Source organism: Maniola jurtina, chromosome 23, assembly GCF_905333055.1.
Source record: "Maniola jurtina chromosome 23, ilManJurt1.1, whole genome shotgun sequence".
Taxonomy (NCBI): Eukaryota; Metazoa; Arthropoda; class Insecta; order Lepidoptera; family Nymphalidae; genus Maniola; species Maniola jurtina.
In genome coordinates, this window is record NC_060051.1 from 6,678,132 (window position 1) to 6,700,572 (window position 22,441).

Genomic DNA, 22,441 nt, shown 5'->3' on the forward strand with positions numbered 1-22,441 from the left:
TGGAGCCCTTGTGCGTACAATATAATTATGTATATATAATTATGTATATAATTATGTATATATTATGTATGTATATTGTATGTACTTCGGTAACCTGAGTCCGGTACCTGTAGCAGGCGTATTATATATTTTACCATTTTTTTTTGTAATCTTTGTGAAATGCAAACATAATCCAACCACAAGATTGCCAGACGATTCAGAACACTCGACTCGGTAAGTTATCGTGATAACCCGAATCGAGTGTTGTGAATCGCCCGTCAGGAAATAATATGAACTGGGCACTGGCAACTGGCAAGTGGCAACTGGCAACACTGTTCAGAGAGCGATTGTTTGTTCGGCTTTGGGTGTCAGCCGCTTTGTAATTTTTTATTGTGATAATTATAGAAATAATCAGTGATATCTCCACATAAGTGAACTGGAAGATGGTTTAACTACCGTGCGATGTGTTTTATAGTACGGGATCGTGTGTAGTGTACGCGTGAAGCCGCATCTTCCGCCATGACAATGGTGAACTTGGCCAGGAAGTACACTGTTACATTTGTGCTTTATTTTGGGTGTATCGTATCTTGTTATCCGGTTTTTGGTGAGTAACCAAGAATATTTACATACAAGACTGATAGTAAACCAAACATTTGCATTCCCATTCTGTATTCACTACAGATTACTTTTTACTCCGCGACCGCACATTTCCCATAATACGAAACCAACTCAACAAGGTTTTGTTAAAACATAAAAAACGCAGCTGCACGTTGTATCGTAACGCTAATTTACTGTTATTGATACTATTTAAGGAACTTAACTTTCCTACTGCTATCTATTTCTCATAACTTCATTTAACATCTGTGAGTAAGTTCATGAATTTTTAATACAGCTTCCTCTCATTAATGTTTATTTAATCAGTAGCTAAATGATGTTATAGTAATCCCTACTAGAATGGGAAAAACAATGCCCTTAAGCATTAAGATATCACATAATATAAGAAACTAATTCTTCAAAGCCCATGAAATTTGTAAAGAGTTGTACTTAGTTGAGCTTTGACTTGATCTTGATTTATAGGTCAAGATACACCAGAGATTTTGGAGCTTCAGCTGTTAAATGGCACTCTCGGCTTTGACGCCAACATCACCTGCAGTGTTAGACCTGTCGAAGCAACTGTGGAATGGTTGTTCAACAATGAGCCAGTTAAAATTGGCGAGAGGTATGACTTTTTTATTTTACACATAATTTTACTTACTTAATTATAAAAATTCTAGTCACAATACACTCATACACATTTTTAGGGTTCCATACTCGAATGATGCCAGAAGGCCCTATTACTAAGCCCCACTGTCTATATTATGTCTGTTAAGACTGTGGGAACTCTTTAATTTTCTGGGATAAAATGTGCCTATGTCCATTTCCAGGATGCAAGCTATCTCAATGTTAAAATCGGTTAAACAGATGAACTGAGAGACTGTAACAGACAGACAGACAGACACTCTTTCACATTTACAATATTAAGTATTAAGTATGGAATAATTTTGCTTCTTAGGTGACTGAGAGGTATGGAATAGAATATAGTTAAAACATTTTAAACAAGTTTTTTTTTTTATTGTCATCATAAAGAATGCTAAGAAAGTCTGTTTTGTGACACAGTCCATTTGAATAGTCAAATAGACTCTCCAAAAGCATTTCTACAAGAACATGCATAGACTAGCTCAGTACTCAAAGTTTAGCAGAATGGTTATATTTTGAAGGATAAATAATAATCTTCTCTAAATAATTTTTAAATAAATATCAAAAATTGTGGAACCAGCAGGATTCGAACCTGCATCTTCGGTTTGCACCCAACACTCTGACTGCTAAGCTAAGTGTAGGTAAAAACACAATCATAAAAATTACAAAAATAATCTTCTCTCTTAAACTTAAGATATCAAGACAAGCAAAATAAACATCATACAAAGTAAGTTATCTCCAGCTTGAAGAGTGTTTGTTTTGCTTGTGTATCCTCAATGCTGACTTGGCTTCATTTTTCATTGAAGCTACTTAAGCATTTACTGTTACCTACTGTTTACAAACATTGTCTATACAAGACACTATTTTCGTTATATGCCTTATCTACAAAAACTAATAACCAGATCTGTTATTTACAACTTTAATATAAATACATCTTTGTTATACTTTGTTGTTTATTTATATGTACTGATTACATATGGTGTGGTAGTTTAAGACACAGAATCAATTCTTTTGTGGTCAGCATATTCACACTCATATGCAATGGATAGAAACTATATGAAAAATCAAGGTTGGGACCTAATGCCTAGTGGGAATGCAGGACTAAAAGTTGAAACTAAACAGATTGCAGAATAAACTGACATTTTTATACAAAACTCAAGTAATTGTTCTTCTTTTATATGATTTGAATCCTTGTTAATAACTGAGAACCGATCAAGGATTTATCAGGCATGGGTCAGGTCACAGGTGTGTGATCAAGGTTATGGGCAGTGTAGGATTTGTTTGAAGTTTTTTTTTTCTTTTTTCAAGAATATTAGCCATGTTAAATGACTAATATTCCCCTTTCCTCTCCAACTAATCGTCAGACTTGTGCTAGGAGTAGGTACGACAATAGTGCAACGGGCGGGGTTTGAACCGTCGACCTTTCGGTTTTCAGTCCACTCCTTTACCGGTTGAGCTATTGAGGCTCTGAAATTAGTCTAAATTAAAGTTAAAATTAGAGAAAGTAAGTACTGGGTAGCTACTAAAAGCGATAAAAAATAATGCTATTTCATTACTTATTGTTTTCTAATTTATGTCGAATTTATCTGGACTTAGAGAAATTTTTCGTATAAATAAATATTTATTTTTTTCACTAGTAGAAAAAAACAGTTTTGTGCATATGCGCAGCATTCTGTGAAGAAAAACATTCTGATGAAACAAGATTGTTTTTATATAAAAAATTCTGAGAAGTTTGACTCAGCGGTTCCGCACGATTGACTGATTTGTAAACGTACGGATTCGATTTGCAATCTGAAAAAAAAAAGGGCAAGTGCGAGTCAGACTCGCGCACTGAGGGTTCCGTACTCAGGTATTTTTTCCGACATTTTGCACGATAAATCAAAAACTATTATGCATAAAAATAAATAAAAATCTGTGTTAGAATATATACGTAAAGCCCTTTCACATGATACCCCACTTTGTATAGTTATCTTACTTTGAAAATTGAAATACATTTTGAATTTTTTTTTCTGTGATATTAACCACAAATTCACGGTTTTCGTATTTATTCCTTTACTTGTGCTATTAGAACTACCTACCTTCCAAATTTCATGATTCTAGGTCAACGGGAAGTACCCTATAGGTTTTCTTGACAGACACGACAAACGGACGGACAGACAGACAGATAGACAGACAGCATAGTGATCCTTTAAGGGTTCCGTTTTTCCTTTTTAGGTATGGAACTCTAAAAACTCGATTTTAACTTTCATAAGCTGACTCTAGACTTGTCTGGATTAACGGTAGAATGTTACTAAGTTTACTAAATGGCCGATGATGGATTGTGATGGTAATTTAATATCTGAGGAATATCTTTGGAGACAGATGATGGACCTTGTCAGTGAAGTGATTCGCTCGCGATTGGGTGATTGGCCTTCATATCGTATGTCATAACTCCGTCATATCTGAGCTCTAAGGTTTACCACATTGGATGCGAATTTGTATCGTACGTAAACATATGAATACTGGTTGTCCGCAGTGAATGCACACACTGAATACTTTTTTACTCCATCAAATAGGCATGGTCTCTTCTTTGATCCTATCTTGATCCCACTTTGATGCCACTAAAATTTGTGCCCAAGTCATCAATTTTTCAACATATTTATGTACTTCTACATATCTGTATTTCTATTAATGTTCAACGCATGAAAGTGGGAAAATTGCAACAAGTTTGGAAACTCCCATAGTATGTACTCTTCTTCTTTTCTTCTCTATGGCTCTTTGTACTGCGGCTTTGTGTTCCGCAATAATTCCGCCAATGTCGACTCAGTGGAGAAAACAACGTGGTAATTGCTTGTCGGTTTTTGGATTCCTTTCTTGAATTCGCGATGATGATTCGGAATTGTTGTAGGTGTTCGTACGAAAAAACATCCAAAGTGCGGTCAGTCTTAAGTGGAAATTTTCATGTCAAATCCGTCTCCGTCTAATTTAATATGTTAAATCGCTCCATGTGCCTTCCATACTAAATGACAGGTGTACCCTAACGATCCTTCTCGTGTCATGTTAGCTAAACTCCCGTTAAAGCATCGTTAACTTAAACTAATCCTTCAGAACCATATTAATCATACAATCAAAACATTGAAAGCGGTTGTATTTTTGAAAATCCTGAAAACGCGAGTAGTGTGAGGGAGTGACATTCGTGCCTAGAATTATTTCCGAAAACACTTTTATTACTTACCTGTAAACGCATCTGGGTGGGTATATTTCGGACACGTTGCAGTAAAACAATAAGTCGGCAGGGGGTTGGAATACAATCGAAAATACAAGGGCAATTCTTGAGTAGCGACGTGAAGGGTGCAGCTTATAGCTGTATGCCACAGAATTCAGAATAAATATAGAGGTGTTTAAGAAGCATGTAATAGTCACCGCGCATATGCGGAGTTCCTCAAAAAATAAATGTCTTTGCATAGACTAACAGTTTTAAGAGAATTTCCCCTAACACACTTCCTATTCTCTCTACACTTCTTACCGGATCTCAGCTGAAAATCAGCGTCCTGCATTTTATGCGTGTTAACGCATGTGATGCAAGACATAATGCTGAGCTGTACACCCGTTTGGGGTGGTGTCATAGATGAAAATAATGTACTTGTATGCTTTGTATCTGTGATACCAACAACAAATAAATGCATTTTCTTTCTCTCACACTAGTGTAGTTTGGTTCATATTTGAATATAAACCAATCAAACTCAATGAAATTTTGTAGACAAGTTCTAGAACTAATATTTGTATAATTGTGAATTGCTAGATATCCAAAAATTATGTGGTTTTAAAGTAACACATGTTTAAAGATTAGTATGTAAATCGTTGAGCCTACATAACTTTTAAACTGCATTTGAAACAGAAAAAAACCCGGCCAAAAAAGTACAGTTAAAAGATAACAGATGCCATTTCTACTACCGTATTTCGAGTTCTGTGCTATAAGCTCTGTACACGCAATCGCGTCGCGTCAAACCTACAAACATTGAAAAGATTCCCACTTCCCCTTCGCCACTTAACAACAAACCTAGTGCATGTAACTTGACACTCGAACGTAGCTGCAGACGCTTACAAGGGTAGGTAGTTAGGATTTAGGCAATTTTTAACACCCGACGCAAAAAGAGGAGTGTTATAAGTTTGACGTGTGTATCTGTGTATCTGTCTGTGGCATCGTAGCTCCTAAACTAAGGAATCGATTTTAATTTAGTTTTTTTTTTGTTTGAAAGGTGGCTTGATCGAGAGTGTTCTTAGCTATAATCCAAGAAAATCGGTTCAGCTGTTTGAAAGTTATCAGCTCTTTTCTAGTTTACACGATTTATATTAGCTTGGCCTGTAACTATCTTGGCATCGATAAAATAACCGGTCAAGTATGAGCCGGACTTGCACACGGAGGGTTCCGTACTATCATAGAAGGTATACCTAACACTTTCATTTACAACACTGCAACTTAATGGCGGGCTGCGCTATATATGTATATGTTATTTAGAAAATTAATTTTTTCGTTAACACGTTTTAATTTTTTTTTGATGTTCACGGTTTTTGGGTTTTTTCCTTTACTTGTGCTATAAGACCTACCTACCTGCCAAATATCCTGATTCTAGGTGAACGGTAAATACCCTGTAGGTTTTCTTGACAGACAGACAGACAACAAAGTGATGCTATAAGGGTTTCTTTTTCCTTTTAGAGTACGGAACCCTAATTAAAGGTTTTTTTTTCTTTAACTCCATACCAACAGAATACAACAGCACGCGGAAGAGAAACAACTCCAAGAAAAAGACCTCGACGGCAACCCGCGGAAGTACAAAGCGTATAACCTGACAATCACAAACGCTACAACCACAGATGACGGCAATTATACATGTAGAGTCAAACTAGGAGAGGGGAAGGTGGAAAAGACCACTATACTTGACCTCAGTTATCCTGGGAAGCTGGTCAATAAAACTGCGGGACCGATAAAGGAGAATGTGACGGACCAAGCGAATGTCACTATGCAGTGTGTTTTTGAAGGTAAGTAACTTTGTATCAATTAAATTTATATCAGTAGACCGTACCTATTGTCAATAATAATAGATTGTAAGCGCGTCACTACTCAATCCTCTGCCTTCTTCATCCACCAACGTCCAGCTACCTTTAGATCATCAATCCATCGTGCTGGATGTCGTCCCAAGCTGCTTTTAGAATAGATCTACCGCAATTTAATAATAATTAAAATAATTTAGCAAAAGAGGAGAAGACTATCGTTTAAGGTCTGAATTCTGGTAAACTCTTAAAATTTTGAGCACTGGAATGATAGTCATATTTTATTTTAAAAACGTAGATCAAGAAAAAAATTGTAACTCATAGAAATTCCCTTTCAAGAAATTTAAAATATTCTTATATTCTCCTGTAAAATTACAATAGTGCCTTTTAAATATCTTTAACTGATTTTGAAACTGAAATATCACTATCAAGAAAATGATAAATAAGTGGTATTTTATAAATTCTTATAACTACCAATCTTATGATGTTTTTCTTACAGTTTACAAATCCAGTGAAGTGAGGTGGTGGAAGAAAGGAAAAGACGACGACCTAAACGAGCTGGCACTAAAACCAGCTAAACAGATCAACCTCAAACAAATCTGTAGCGAGTACGATCTTCACATTAGAAACCCAGAAGACAATGGCACTTACATATGTGAAGTATGGGACCCTGTTACTTCTACAAATATAACAGGAGAGATCGACGTTTTCATATACGCTGCCCCACAAGTGGTCATAGATACAGTCATACCTATAAGCGCATCCCAACTATTCCTAAACTGGACCATTAGGTCATACAACTCCCCAATCACAGGGTACTATCTAATGTACAGACGTCTACCATCCACAAACTTTAATCAATACACGCAAGAGAAAATCGGTGTTAAAAACATTTCCTTCGTAATGGAGGGCTTGGAAAAGTCTACACAATATCAATTGAGACTTGAAGTTGCTACGACATTTGGAAAGAGCAAGCCTCATACATACGAATCTACTGTAACAACTTTGGATAAAGACCCAATATTTGTACCGAATATTTCCATAAACGGATTTTCCGCGACGTCAGTGACAATTGGCTGGGCAGCCCCACCTAAGGATATCGAGGAACTGATACATTACTACTTGCTAGAAGCGAGGAAGATGAATGAGGTCGCACCAAGAAGAGCGTATCATTCTAGGGATAATAGGAATTTGCCGTACATGTTTGATAATTTGGAACCGCACAGCACATATGTTTTTCGAGTAAGTCGCGATTATTAATGACTCACCTTTGTAAAATTGTGAGAAACTCGAGGATGCCCGCGACTTGATCCGCGTGGATTTAGATTTTATAGATGCGGCGGGAACTGTTTAACTTTCCGGTATAAAAATTTGCCTATGTCAATTACATGGACGCAAGCTACCTCGGTACCAAATTTCATATAAATCGGTTAAGCGAATGGGTTTTTAGGAATCCCGTGGGAACTCTTTAATTTTCCAGGATAAAAAGTAGCCTATGTCCATCCCCGGGATGTAAGCTAACCCTGTACTTTTCATCAGAATCGGTTAAACTGTTGGACCGTGAAAAGGTAGCAGACAGACAGACAGATAGGCAGACAGACGGACACACTTTCGCATTTATAATAGTAGTATGGATTTTTGAAACCACCAAGGTTAAATAACTTATATGAGCTGGCAATTGACTATAAAACACGTGAATATAAAAATAAATAGTTTCGGGCCTAATAACTTTTTTGTTTTTCAGGTATGCGCATGCTCAGATTTTACTAAACGCTGCGGTAATTGGTCGGCAGAAATGCCAGCCGCCACAGGGGATGGCATACCTGGCAGACCTAGTAATGTGACTGTCCATTGTGCCAGTAGCTGGATCAACCTCACTTGGCAACCTCCGCTCAAGCCTAACGCGGAGATCAAGGGTTACACAGTAAGTTTTATGCAAGGGGAACTGATTGGCTAAGATACCAGCAGCTAGTAACGTGACTATCCATTTTGCCAGTAGCTGGATCAACCTTACTTCTTTATTTTTTTTGAAAGGCGGGCAACGAATCAGCGGTACCTCTGGTGCTAGAAACTATTCTAATCACTTAACATCAGCCTGCTATTTTATTATTAAAAAAAAAATTAGAAGTATTACTGTAGTAATCGTTGAGTTAGGCCAAAAATTCATTCATCTTCTTTAACATTATTGTTCTGTTTGTCTTTAGATGGAGTTAACAGGCAATGCAACATATAGAGACAGATTCGGGATACTACAGAAAGATAGCTGGGGACCTCTTTCTAGATTCAAGACAAATGATTCCAGGAGCGAAAGGTTCATTTGTTTGTATTCTTTAACTCTAGAAATTTGAAATTGTTAAATATACAAAAACTCGAAAAAAATAAATGTATACCATGCATCGAATTTCACTTCAAAACTAGATTGCACTGTCTTATAATTATTTTTTTTACCCGACTGCAGTCAAGCCCAAAAAGGGGGGTATGTGTTTGACCTGTATATTGTCTGTTCCCTTGTCCGCCCGTAATTACTCAACGGCACAGCCGATTTTGATAAATCATACTTCATTAGATTCTACTTGATAACGCGAGTGTTACTGGGTATATAAAATAATAAAATATACTGCTATATGCTGGGTATATAAAATAATAGTAAACAGTAGGGTTTTAACTGGTAATAGCATATTATAGTACAGTGGGGCCACTAAAAAATGTGAAATAAAAAATTTCAAAAGAAAAATAAAACCGACTTCGAAAACCACAAACAAGTCGGTTTTATTTTTCTTTTTAACGTGACGAGACCTTTAACCGATTTTGTATTTCCTCATCAGATTCGAGGAACTACAGCCTAATACTAACTACACAATTCGCTTGAGCGCGATGACTCGCACGCGAAGACGCGGGGACGAAGAGGTCCGTCACTGTACGACTGCGCCCGCGCCGCCCGACACGCCCCCTAGACCACGATGGCGAAAGGTAAAAAAAATACTTTGAGGAAGGACTATTGTGTGAACTGTCATACAACGAACTGTCAAAAGACGATTTTAGTGATATTTCAGTTGACGCATAGAGCAAAAATGGCGTGTGCGTTCTAGAAATTTATTTGTTATAGATTATGTTAATTCATACATAGAATGTCATTGGTATTGATTCTGGTAACAAACAAAAGAATATCTTCTTCTTACCAATGTAATAAGAAAAGGACAGACAAACTTAAAACTGTCAAACCTTTTGACTAGGTGCCAGTCTTGAGCATAATGTTTTATGTAGAGTAGCACCAAACTTAAAGTGTTTAATTTAAAACTAATTTTCCCAGCAATATTAAAAAAAAAGAAAAAGTTTGGCTTGGTTGAGAAAGAAAGAAAAAGAGTCGACGCTGTAATTTATGAAATATCTCTTGCAGGTGTTGGCAGATGATAAATACGTGTTCCACGTTGATCTACCGCGCATAACCGAGCGAAATGGACATATTTGTTGCTACAGGTAAAGTCTGTTCACTAACATAGTGTCGCTACACCCGCAATGACCCGAAATCCACGCGAATGAAGTCGCGGGCATCAGCTAATTGTTTTTATTCATCATAGGCAAGCGGTTGATCACAAGTTAGCCATTGACTGCAATCGCACTTGGTAGTAAGTGATGATGCACTATAAGATGGAAGCAGGCTAACCAGGAAGGGGTATGGCAGTTTTTATTAAACCCATACCCCTCTTATTTCTACACGCATTGTACCGGAACGCTAAATCGCTTGGCAGTAGGGTGGTAACTAGCCAAGACCGAAGCCTCCCACCAGACAAAGTGGTCCAAAAGTGGTGTCCCAAAAGACACCAGTGATGGAGTTTTATATAATTCTTCGTATTGCAGGATATACATGGTGCGTTTACGGCCACATCCAGACTGGAGTAACCTTCCTCCCCCCAGGGACATGAGTGTGGTGGACTATGAGGAAGCGCATGGTGTTCAACCGGTTTTGGGAGCTTATATCACTGATGTCTTCTCAAAGTAAGCTTAAACTTAATCTATTTAAACCTTATGCTCAGGTTTTTTTAACCTCTGATCCAAAAAGAGGGGTGTTATAGGTTTGACGTGTGTATCTGTCTGTGGCATCGTAGCATATTTGGCATAAATACAGCGGCATTATTGCTTGAGACGTCGTGCTGTTCGGATCTCCCGAAATCATTCCAAACAATGCTGATGTCACTGTCTAAAAACAGTTCTGAGGCTCTTCAGCCGTCATACATATATCAGAATATATTTATTTTATTTTTTCTTTCAGTGAGAGATTCCCACCGGAATCAGAACTAATAATGGGTGATGGCCGATCGTACTTCGACAAAGATGACCCGGGCTTGAACCGCGAATCCTGCAGACGTTGCCTCAAGAAACCGCGGCGATCATACGACATCCCCCCTCCAGCGCCCAAACCCCCCACCACCACCATGCAAACCACCACCAGGGATGAGTTCTTTGAGGATGAGATTGATACCACCATGGAACCAGATGAAGAAAAACGTGAAAGAAGATCCTACATGGATATCGAGAGGTTGGTTAAGTTTATTTCCTTTAGATATGGCCGTGGTTAGGTTGAATTGAATAAAAAAGAGACAAGCTACAATCCAAAGTGACACACTTTGTCCTGATAGTGGACCAAGTGTGTCACTATGTGTACAGTTGCCTCGCTCTCTCCAAAGGAGTCAAACTGGGTGCGACAAAGATAAATATACATGTATGTGGTTAGGATCGATTTGTTGTCACAATGAGTCTGATGCCAGTGTATTTGAGTAAACATTTTGTTTTTTTTTCAGAGATTACATGAAAAACCCTATGATGATGGACAACAAGCTAGTGGAAGTTGAGGTGAAGGAAGATCTGCAGGTCAAAGACGGTCTGTTGGACCCCTCAGCTAACTATACGTTATACGTTGAGTTGATACGTAAGTGTTATCTTTGTTTTTTTGGTTCATTTTAGCACTTCAAAATAGGAATGGGTGATGGATGCAAAAAAAAAAAACAATCTAATTTATCGAACAATCTAATATAATTAATCTTTAAACTATCGTGAGTTATTTCCATTTTATGTATAGAATGTTTAATGTAAAATAGGCGAGTTTAGCCGGTACATTCTATACTTAAAATCTAATAATTGAACAATCGATTGCCGATTCGATCGTCTTCATAAAAAAAACAATCGAATAAAAATTGACAATCGATTGCTATATTTTTCGATTGTCAATTACAAATGCGGAGCATACGGTCTGGAATAAATCTAAAATCTAATTCAATTGCATTAGATTTTCGATTCATTCGTCCAAGATCCGCGTGCTATGTAACAATTGAACAAGAAAACAATCGATTGTTTTGTCAATTGTTACCAAGTAGTAACAACAATCGAATAGTTCGATTCCGTCCAGTTATGAACGTCTATCGGATGACTCTGATGATGATGAAGTAAAAATAATTTTAAAGAATTGATTGTTTCAGCGGGTTCAGAGCAAGATGAGCCTCTATTCAGTGAATACGTCAACGCTCTGATGCCCGCCGCGTCACCTGTGGCGCCACCCCCCACCACTCCATTAGAAATTGCGTTACTGGTAAGACTAGACTTGTGTATATAAGGTCCATTTGCAGGTGGTTAATATTACGTTATGGTTACCATTAAACTTTGACCGCCAATAGAAGCAAAGTGGGTTGCAGAAATCAGAGTAAACTTGGAATCAAAATTTTACCATAAACCTTATTCATGGGTGTGCAACCGAATTTGCTTTTTATTGACTGTCGGTAAGTTTAAAGTAATCATAAAGTAAATTTGACATCCTGCCATGCAACTGGTCTTAAGTGGATCGAATCAGTATCTTTAGTACGAGTTTTTACATCTCAACAATGTTTATAGATTTCGTATAATGAAACAATTAACGTCAAAGTAAAATTGACCTAAGTTATCTTGTTTTAAGGTTTGAAATCGTTCGTACACCGAGCTTATTAGTAAAGCATTGATGAGTCATTTTTGCTTGCAGGCGACTTGTACAGTGGCCGGTCTAATTGTAGTGGGTATGGCGACCCTTTGCGTCCTTCAAGCGAGAAGATCGAGAAAACATCATCATCATCACCTCGAGATGAGTCCGTTGGAAGCTGCTTTCAGGTACATGAATCAATTAGCCTGTTGGACTACTGCTGGACATGTTCACGAAAAAATTTATATACCAAATTACATATAGATGGCGTTGTTGTTATTAACTTGCACATACAAATCCATACTAATATTATAAATGCGAAAGTGTGTCTGTCTGTCTGTCTGTCGGCTACGTTTTCACGGCCCAACCGCTGAACCGATTTTGATGAAATTTGGTACACACTTGGGATACATCCCGGGGAAAGACATAGGCTACTTTTATCCTGGAAAATCAAAGAGTTCCTACGGGATTTAAAAAAATCGAAATTTACGCGGGCGAAGTCGCGGGCATCCTCTAGTGTTAAAATATTTTGTACGATGGAAACTTTCGTCTGCGAGTTAGACTCGCGCTTGACCGGTTTTTTTCATTTTTACAGATACGTAGTAGGCCATATTGGTGGAAGGCAGCAGTTAATGAGTGCGGTTCCGCCGGACATGCCGCCAATCTCAACGGAAGACCTCGCCGCCGCCTATGCGGAAAGACAGGCGGATTCCGACTATGGATTCCAGAAGGAATTTGAGGTAGAGATTTTGTTACCTGACTACGACAAAGCCAAAAGGAAGGGTTGTGATTTTAGCAGTCTATGTATGTAAATTTGTATGTGTGTTTTTCGCCGTAGCGCCTGAACTGCTAAGCCGATTTTGATGAACGAAGTGTCAATTGATTCGTTATTATCGTCCGGGTGACAGGCTAAAAATACGAAAAAAATCAGTATGACAGATGTTACCCAAAAAAAGCAGGGGTCTCTGACTTTTTTAACCCCCGACCCAAAAAGAGGGGTGTTATAAGTTTGACGTGTGTATCTGTGTATCTGTGTGTCTGTGTATCTGTGTATCTGTCTGTGGCACCGTAGCGCCTAAACGAATGAACCGATTTTAATTTAGTTTTTTTTGTTTGAAAGGTGGCTTGATCGAGAGTGTTCTTAGCTATAATCTAAAAAAATTGGTTCAGCCGTTTAAGAGTTATCAGCTCTTTTCTAGTTTTCTTGTAGAAAAGAAGGTTAGATAACCGTTAGGTTCATAATATTATGTCAATTGACAAATGTCAAGCTGTCAAGATGGACGTTGCCTAAATACATAATTATTTATTTGAAAATGATGTTTTGGAAAACTCAAATACTTTGGATCGTCGGGGGTGTTATAAATTTTTAATTTACACCTGTTTGCTATCGTATCGAGTGAGATATCAAATGAAAGGGGAGAAAATTCCAAGTTCATAAATATAAATATAGGACAATGTAAGAATACAAAAAAAATTTGGACCAGTAAATGTACGCTATGATTCGTTGCCCTTTATAACTTATCAGAAATCATGAAATTGTCTACCTATTTTTGATTTTGTTAAATATATTGTTTTTAATGCTTTATTTTGATTTAAGATTTTATCTAGTGACGTATCAAAAAATTTATTAAACCCGAAGCGCAAAACCCAAGCTGTTGCAGATGCTGCCGGACTGCTTCCCTGACCGAACGACGCACGCTTCGGAAGCGCGAGAGAACCAGCCCAAGAACCGATATCCAGACATAAAAGCCTATGACCAGACCCGAGTCAAACTCACGCAAGTCGACGGAATCACTGGTTCTGACTATATCAACGCAAACTACGTTATGGGATACAAGGTTAGGGCGATTCATAGCGTAATGTCCTTTTTTTTGACAGTAGTGCAAAGATGTTTAGAGCTCGTTCATTTACTGGCTTCATCATGTCACATCAATGCAATTATGTAACCAGATATAAGGTGAGTGCAATACACAGCGTAATGTCTTTTCCCCAAGCAGAGCAAAGGATATAAAATCTTCACATCAATGCAATTATGTAACCAGATATAAGATATAAGGTGAGTGCAATACACAGCGTAATGTCCTTATTTTCCACAAGCAGAGCAAAGAACACAAAATCTTTAGAGCTCATGCATTTACTGCCTACACTTATGTAACTACATATGTAATTGAGTATTAGGTTTGTGCAATAAACAGCATAATGTCCTTATTTGCCACAAGTCGTGCAAAATTTTTGATAAACTCAGTCCCAAACTTAAACATTCGACCCGATGCAAACTGTATTGTCCAATATACTTCGGAAACGCAAGAGAATCAGCCCAAGAACCGATACCCAGACAAAAGGTGTTGCTGTTTTATATGTGTATAAAATTATTATATTGTATTAATATGTATAAAATTCCAACGCAAATCTCGAAATGGCCGGAAAAACGAGCCTGTTCATAAACGCCTTTAGAAATTAAGTAATGCAAGGAAATAAATGTTTATGTGTTCAAATAAATGTGCCAAATTGTTCCTTTATTTCACTTGCAATGTTTCCCCTCTTGTTTTATTGGTTACGCGTTGTGTCCCTTTCTAACTTATGTATTTGTCTGTCTCTTGCTTACTAAGGATCCTTTGGAGCTTAATCAGGTATTGCATGATATTTTTTTGTTATTCTGTGCTTTGGAATGCCGTTACTTTACTTAATTGATGTGCAGATAACACCCTAGGGACTTCGTCTGTGGTGGCGTTTGCTGGCGCGCGTGTTGTGTGTACACTTTTTGGAGTGTTTTTTTTTGTTAAAACTGACTGGAAAGCGCTCTAAAGGGGTGCCGTGCGTATGTCGGCGAGCGCCGGCACAGACGGGGTCCATACTTGTATAGTTTAGCTAACTTGTTACAAATAACTACAAACTTGATATTGGCTGATCATTGTAAAAGCCAGACGAGAGAGAAAAGATAACACCCTTTAGAATTCGCATTGTTTTGTATCAAATCGAGAAACACTTTTCAATAAAAATTGTGTGCCTGGTAAAACTGACTGTGGTTTTTGTGGCACTGAATGTAATAAAAATGCCCTGTATGTAGTATAAGTTTAATAAATATAAATAAATAAATGAAACAAAAGATTCTGGCAAATATGGGATTGCAGTTTTAACACCATTACTGATTGTTCAGCCAGAATGGAAGAGACTGAACCGTTACATCCTTCTTGAATTCCTTTTAAACTATGCGTATTATTTTAACTTTTAAATTTGTAGAGTGCACTATTTAGTCTTTTAAATCTTTAAAATTCATTTCCGTCATTTTCTAGCAATATTAAAAAGAAAAAGATGCTTAAACTCTAAATTTAGTTTGAGAAAAACATTAGTTTCGACTTCAGTGTCTACCAATTGTGAATCATCTTACATCGTAATTATTTCTACAGGAACGCAAACAATTCATCTGCGCCCAAGGGCCAACAGACACAACTGTGAACGACTTCTGGCGTATGATCTGGGAGCATGGGTTGGAACTGATCGTGATGCTGACCAACCTCGAGGAGTATTCCAAGGTCAAGTGCAGCAAGTACTGGCCTGATGACGTGAGGGGTGTGCGTGCCTTCGGGAACATCACCGTGCACCATGTCTCTGAGAAACGGTAACTGTTTTATTTTTTAACTAGACTAGCTGATGCCCGCGACTTCGTCCGCGTGGATCTAGGTTATTTAAAATCCTGTGGGAGCTCTTAGACAGTCCAGGATAAATAATAGTAGTAAATAGTAGTACTATATCAATTTCCAGGTCTTAAACTATACTCATGCAAGAAGTGACGTGGATCCGTTGCTCTGTTGTGACGTGATTGAAAGACAAACCAATAAACAAACAAACCCACTTTCGCATTTATAATACAGTAATCTGATTGGTGGAACCTACACTGTGCGTTCGAGCGCACTATGAGACCTCATATAACGTTTGTGAATACGGGTGTTAATGTGAGGTTGCCATTCCAGAACCTTGGGATCCTTACTTACGTTTCTAATTCGATGGGTTTTATTGCCTAGCTAGTGAAAGAAATATCATTTAGAGAATGACCAGAAGTAGTGTTACAAGATGAATCCCTAACTTATGAAGGTGAAACTCTAACTTTTGTAGAGACTTTGCTTTACCAAGAAAAACAACACTACAAATTTTTTATATTTTCATATCTAGTTAATATTAACTTTATTTATAGGTACTTTCTTTGTTGCAGGTACTCCGATTATATTGTAAGGGAACTTAAAATATCTAAGCAGCCTTTGAACTCTGACGGGCAACCTATTGTTGAAAATAATGGAATTGCAAAACGAAATGGAGGTATGGAAAATTAAAAACTGCTATTGATTTATTACTTTTTGTTTGAAAAAAAAAATTGGTCAACATCCCTATTTCTTACAGATTGCGGCATGAGCGACGCGAGCGCGCCGACGTCGCCGCGCGAGGCGAAGTGCGAGACGCGATTGGTGCGCCAGTACCACTTCCTCATGTGGAAAGACTTCGCCGCGCCGGAGCACCCGCACTCCATACTCAAGTTCATCAAGGTAATATTTTACAAGTTGGCCCTTGACTGCAATTTCACCTGGTCGTAAGTGATTATCCAGTCTAAGATGGAAGCGGGCTAATCTGGAAAGGGTATGGCAGTTTTTATTAAACCCATACTCTTTGGTTTCTACACGGCGTCGTACCGGAACGCTAAATCGCTTGGCGGCACTGCTTTGCCGGTAGGGTGGTAACTAGCCACGGCTGAAGCCTCCCACCAGACCAAACCAGAGATTTAGTTTAAAAATTATAAGATTCCAAATCCAACTCAGAGCCTCCCTCCAATAAGAGCACAGCGCTTACCACTGCGCTAGGGAGGTCGTAACAATCCCATACCAATGATAAAGCCAAAAATCTCGGTGGGCGTTAACCATTTTGAGTCACCAACCAATCATGTCTGTTCAGAGGGTGAACGAGGCGTGGTCCAACATGGTGGGTCGGCCCGTGGTGGTCCACTGCTCGGCCGGGGTCGGCAGGACAGGCACGCTGGTAGCGTTGGACTGCCTGCTGGAGCAGCTCCGGGCTACTGGGCTCGCTTCTGTGTTCAACACAGTCGCTGAACTCCGACGGCAAAGGAACTTCTTGGTTCAATCACAGGTATGTTGAGCTAGGCTATGTGTGTGTGTCATTCGTTTTACTGGGTCATGCAGAAAGAGGAATACTGCGCGACCAACCCTTATATCGTATTTTTCCCCGCAGAAACAATACGTGTTCGTATATCGTGCGCTAGTGGAGTACGCGCATTATGGCGATACGGAGATCCCCGCATCGAGACTCAAGAGTTCCATTGATAGACTGCGGAACACGCCAGAGGGCGCTGATAAGTGCCTGATGGAACATGAGTTTGAGGTAATATACCATAGCCCTTTTAAGTACTTTGTTTGTTTCTGATAATAATCATTATAAAATTGTTACCAAAATTATGTTTGTTTATGTTGTATTATCAAAAGCTTTTTGTGACTGTAACTATTATTTTAGGATCTAGTTCAATTAGTCAATAGGCCTGTTCAGCTGTTTCTCTGTATTATTTACTTACATGTGCACCACATATCAGTCACATCTATTCGTCACATTTTTTCGTTAATGTAAACTTCGTTAGCGTGATTCAGGCTTCATAGTGAGTGATTGAAGATACTTGTGGTGCCATCTAGTGAATTGTTAATTGCTCTCCGTCTTAGGTTTTATCGTGGCGATATACTTACTGACATAATTTTAAACCAAAACTTTTTGGGGTTATCAGAAAATGATGGACCCACCGGTAGCGGAACCCATCAAATCTTGCGCAGCGGGTGGAGCGGAAGAGTTGCGCGCGCGCAACCGCAGTACAGAGTGCCTGCCGTATGACCGCAACCGCGTCATACTGGCGCCTATACCTGGCCGAGACTTCTCTACCTATATCAACGCGTCGTTTATTGAGGGTAAGTCCGCTGCCATTAGACGATTAAGGTAAACACAGATCCCAATAACAAACGTACTGTAAACCAATTAACCACATATTATTGCTGAATTTTCAAATTGACATCAAGTTCTCGATTGAAAAATTCAAATTCAAAATTCAACATATTTTTATTCAATTAAACTTTTACAAGTACTTTAGAATTGTCAAATGCATCTACCACTGGTTCGGAATGCTTTTTCTACCGAGAAGAACCAGCAAGAAACTCGATGCGATTGCGATGAGCAATAAGGGCCTATAAAATTGATACATTTCGCCAATCCTTATTCTCTCTTGAACTTGATCGATTCTTTAATTTGTATACAATCCAAAAAAAAAACCTCGAAGTATTTATTTTATTATTTATTTTCAGCGTATGATAACACGGAAGGATTCATAATAACGCAAGATCCATTGCCGAATACGATAATGGACTTTTGGCGGATGGTCGCCGAACATAATGTTTCCACTATTGTAATGTTAAGTGAGGTATGTAACCACTGATCACTAATTAGTTTTATTGCCAATGGCCAATCCACCAAACCAAACTAAGTCAGCTTAGAAATAATTATAAATTCCTGCCAAAATACAATCCGCAACCTCCTACTCTACAACACCACAGTGGTGAGTACCACTGCGGTGCGCGCCAGAAGACTTATAATTCCGATACAATTTTTTTTACGATTTAATTCCATCCCCTCACCGATTTTCGAAATTTCCACTACAGCGAAGCCCAGCTAGTAATCTATACTAATATTATAAAGAGGAAACCTTTGTATTTTTGTATGTTTGTATTGAATAGGCTCAAAAACTACTGGACCGATTTCAAAATTTCTTTTATCATTACTTAGAGGGATTCTTCCGAATCCGTATAGGCTATATTTTATCCCGGAAAATAGATAGGATTTTTCGTGGTAGTGTCCACCCGTGCGAAGCCGGGGCGGGTCGCTAGTAATGCATAAATAAACACATACAAACACACATTCACACACACTACGCTTCAATTAGGGGGCGCCATTTTGTGTACAGATTGTGAATTTACTAAAACATGGGTGGAATTCAAAATCTGTCGAAAATTCATTGTTTTGTGAGTAAAAAAAAAAGATACGTCCCCAAGTATCGAAACTATTTTACTTCTTGGCTTACAACTTGTACATTAAGTGTGCTCTTATCCAAATCTCTGCAAAGGCTGCAATAGTTTGAAATAAAAATTAAAACTACATAACTTATCGTAGATTTTATTGATTCCATTTATAGGAAAAGTGACATATTTTAACTTTAAACAGATCTCAAATTAATAAGAAAGTGTTTACCTCAAAGAAGACTTGAGAGACTTTAAATTATTACTTTTACAGCTGGGTGAAGGCAAATGCCCGCGGTACTGGGACGACGGTACAGTACAATACGAACATATCTCCGTAGAGTACGAAGAGAGCGAATCCTGCCCTTACTACACGAGGCGCCAGTTCCGGCTTACTAATAATAAGGTATGATTGGTTTAAACTACGTACATTCTTTGTCTATTTTCTTTGCACTTCGATAACGAAATGTTCCAATTTGGTGCTTAATTTTGTTATCAGAAAACGTTTTCCAAAAAGGACATTCATTAGGGTTTAAAAGGAAAAACGGAACCCTTATAAGATCACTTTGTTGTCTTTCTATCTGTCTGTCTGTCTGTCTGCCTGTCCGTCTTTCGTGTCTGTCAAGAAAACCTATAGGGTACTTCCCGTTGACCTATAGTCATGAAATTTGGTAGGTCGGTAGGTCTTATAGCACAAGTAAAGGAAAAAATCTGAAAACTGAGAATTTGTGGGGTGAAACACAAAAAGATATTAAAATATGTTCACGAAAAATTATATGGCTAGTGATAAGGAACAAAAAGAATTGTATTCTATCATAGCACTGCTAAGTTTAAGAAGTCATCGTAATATCATGTTTTATTCTACTGTCGATCTACATCTTTAATTAGTATTATACAAGCTACCAGACTACGAGGTCTCGGCTAGCCCGTATCTAAATACGGGTTAGCCGAAACCCGTAAACCCTCAAGTAAAAGTTAGTATCAATGTCCAAGATCGTACTCTTTTATACAGAGTGGAGAATGGCGGTGCGTCCGACATCTTCAATACCAAGGCTGGCCGACAGCGGCGGGCCACGTGCCTGAAGTTACCCGCGGGCTCGCTGAATTGGCTGAACTTGCCGCGCCCGTCGAACCTGCGCCCCGACCTCCCCTATTAGTGCATTGCAACCTGGGAACAGAGAGATCCGCGCTATTCGTGGCCCTCTGCATCCTGATCTGGCAGCTGCGTTTAGAGAGGCGCGTGGATGTCGCGTGCGTCGCGAGAAAAGTGCGCTCGCAGCGCGCACGCACCATCGACACATTTGTATGTATACTTTTATGTTATAAAATTTTTAAATGGTAATTTATGTGTGCCAACATAAGTCCACATGCAAAAAATGCAGAAAAAAACATCATCGGCTATTGCATAAGTAAACAACACAGTTCGTCAACGTTGTCTAGTCGGTGTATTTTGAGCCTTCTTTCTCCTGTACTGGTAAGTCGCAGTCTAGAGACAGAGGGATCGGCTCAAGTCCACATGTAAAAATGCAAAGAAAACATCATCAGCATGCATTTACAATTTGTTTTTAACCCCCGACCAAAAAAGAGGGGTGTTATAAGTTTGACGTGTGTATCTGTGTATCTATGTATCTATCTGTGGCATCGTAGCTCCTAAACTAATGAACCGATTTTAATTTTGTTTTTTTTTTGTTTGAAAGGTGGCTTGATCGAGAGTGTTCTTAGCTATAATCCAAAAAAAATGGTTCAGCCGTTTGAAAGTTATCAGCTCTTTTCTAGTTATTACTGTAACCTTCACTTGTCGGGGGTGTTACAAATTTTTAATTTACACTTGCGCAAAATCTATTTTGACACATTCATAGTTATTATTTTTCTGTTTACAGTTGCAGTACGAATTCCTACACCGTGCCATATTAAACTACGCAGAACTACACAACCTACTGGAAGACAGCTAAACAATACATAAAGCTCACTTAATTTCAACCTTATCGCTCAAGAAATACGAGCGAAAACCCCAACTGAGGCTAGAGCCCCTTTCTAATTCGTCTTGCCTATTCAGGCGAATTTAGTCCTTAAAATGACGCGCGTATGGTTTAAAAGCGCTTGGACTGAGAACTTTTTTATAAACGATGAAAATTAGTGATGTAAAGAATATCGATTCGCGTGTATAATGTGAATAATGTATTTATTAAGAGTAATTTACAAGTGCGAATTTATATTAATGCATAAAATTGCCACTACCTATTGATTTATCTTTCATAATTTTTTTCGTTTTAAGTAATTTTTATAGAGAATTCTCACACATAATCAAAACATCTTTGTATTTAAAAATACAGCATTTCTAATTTAATACAAAACATATGATGCCCGCGACTTCGTCCGCGTGGAAACCCCGTGGGAACCATTTGATTTTCCGGGATAAATTAGTCGAAAATGGTGAATATGCACGGATACCACAAAAGTGGTTCTCACACTCCATAGTGGTAGTTATAGTTATACTGAAATATCTTAATATTGATCCATATTTAAAAAAAACAATAGTTTTAAAAAGTTGTCATAGAAATTAATTCGAATACATTTTCCATGTCTTGTAGTTTCCGTCGAAATAATATAGTATTCGTTACGTCACTAATAAGAAGTAAAATTGTCAACAGAATAGCTAAAGGCTTTGGCACACACAATGCGCGCCGGAACGTGTCCAATGTGGCTCCTAGAAGTTTAATACAAGAGGCTATAAAGATCGCCGCTACGTAGAATGGAATAGAAAAGTTTTTTTAAATAAACTTGGTTCATAGTTCCTGTAAATCTTCTTGGTGCTTACTTGAAGTCCTCTAATTTCTGCGCAATGACTGATATTAATCGTCAAAGGAGAGCTGTGCGGGACGTATGTAAGAGTTCACTAGAAACTACGCCATAGAATTAGAAACTAAACTATAAAGATTCGATAGTCGTGGCAGATTAAAAAAAAATCATGCATCACCTGTATAGCTATATAAAGGGTGTATGCTAATTGCTTGCCATAATTTTATGCATTTTAACTTTTAAGCAAAGAGGTTGGATCGGATTAGATACATCATATTTGACACACTAATGCCACACTGTCCCTGTAACTAATCACTATGAATAAGAAGATTTACGTGAACCATATCTACGACTGCGTGATTTGGAATACCTGTCCTACTAAAAAGAAGCAGGAAGAAAC

The 22,441-nt window shown here is 38.2% G+C and overlaps 1 protein-coding gene across 4 annotated transcripts; it reads left to right on the top strand.

The window, feature by feature from the left end:
- Window positions 1-327: 327 nt before the first annotated feature.
- On the top strand, window positions 328-22,168 carry LOC123877395 (tyrosine-protein phosphatase 69D). Of its 4 annotated transcripts, none has more exons than XM_045924134.1 (26): window positions 328-583; window positions 1,057-1,198; window positions 5,963-6,234; window positions 6,746-7,488; window positions 7,991-8,170; window positions 8,451-8,557; window positions 9,072-9,216; window positions 9,644-9,723; window positions 10,105-10,242; window positions 10,517-10,783; window positions 11,046-11,173; window positions 11,721-11,830; window positions 12,254-12,378; window positions 12,786-12,930; window positions 13,843-14,028; window positions 14,800-14,820; window positions 15,598-15,809; window positions 16,401-16,504; window positions 16,586-16,728; window positions 17,132-17,323; window positions 17,426-17,575; window positions 17,967-18,144; window positions 18,535-18,650; window positions 19,517-19,648; window positions 20,255-20,545; window positions 21,123-22,168. In XM_045924134.1, the coding sequence occupies exons 1-26, from the start codon at window positions 499-501 to the stop codon at window positions 21,192-21,194; spliced, it is 4,464 nt and encodes a 1,487-aa protein (XP_045780090.1). In that variant the 5' UTR covers window positions 328-498; the 3' UTR covers window positions 21,195-22,168. The 4 variants fall into 4 exon arrangements, with proteins under 4 accessions (XP_045780090.1, XP_045780091.1, XP_045780092.1 ...); XM_045924135.1 differs by having other exon boundaries at window positions 13,852-14,028; XM_045924136.1 differs by lacking the exon at window positions 14,800-14,820.
- Window positions 22,169-22,441: the final 273 nt, after the last annotated feature.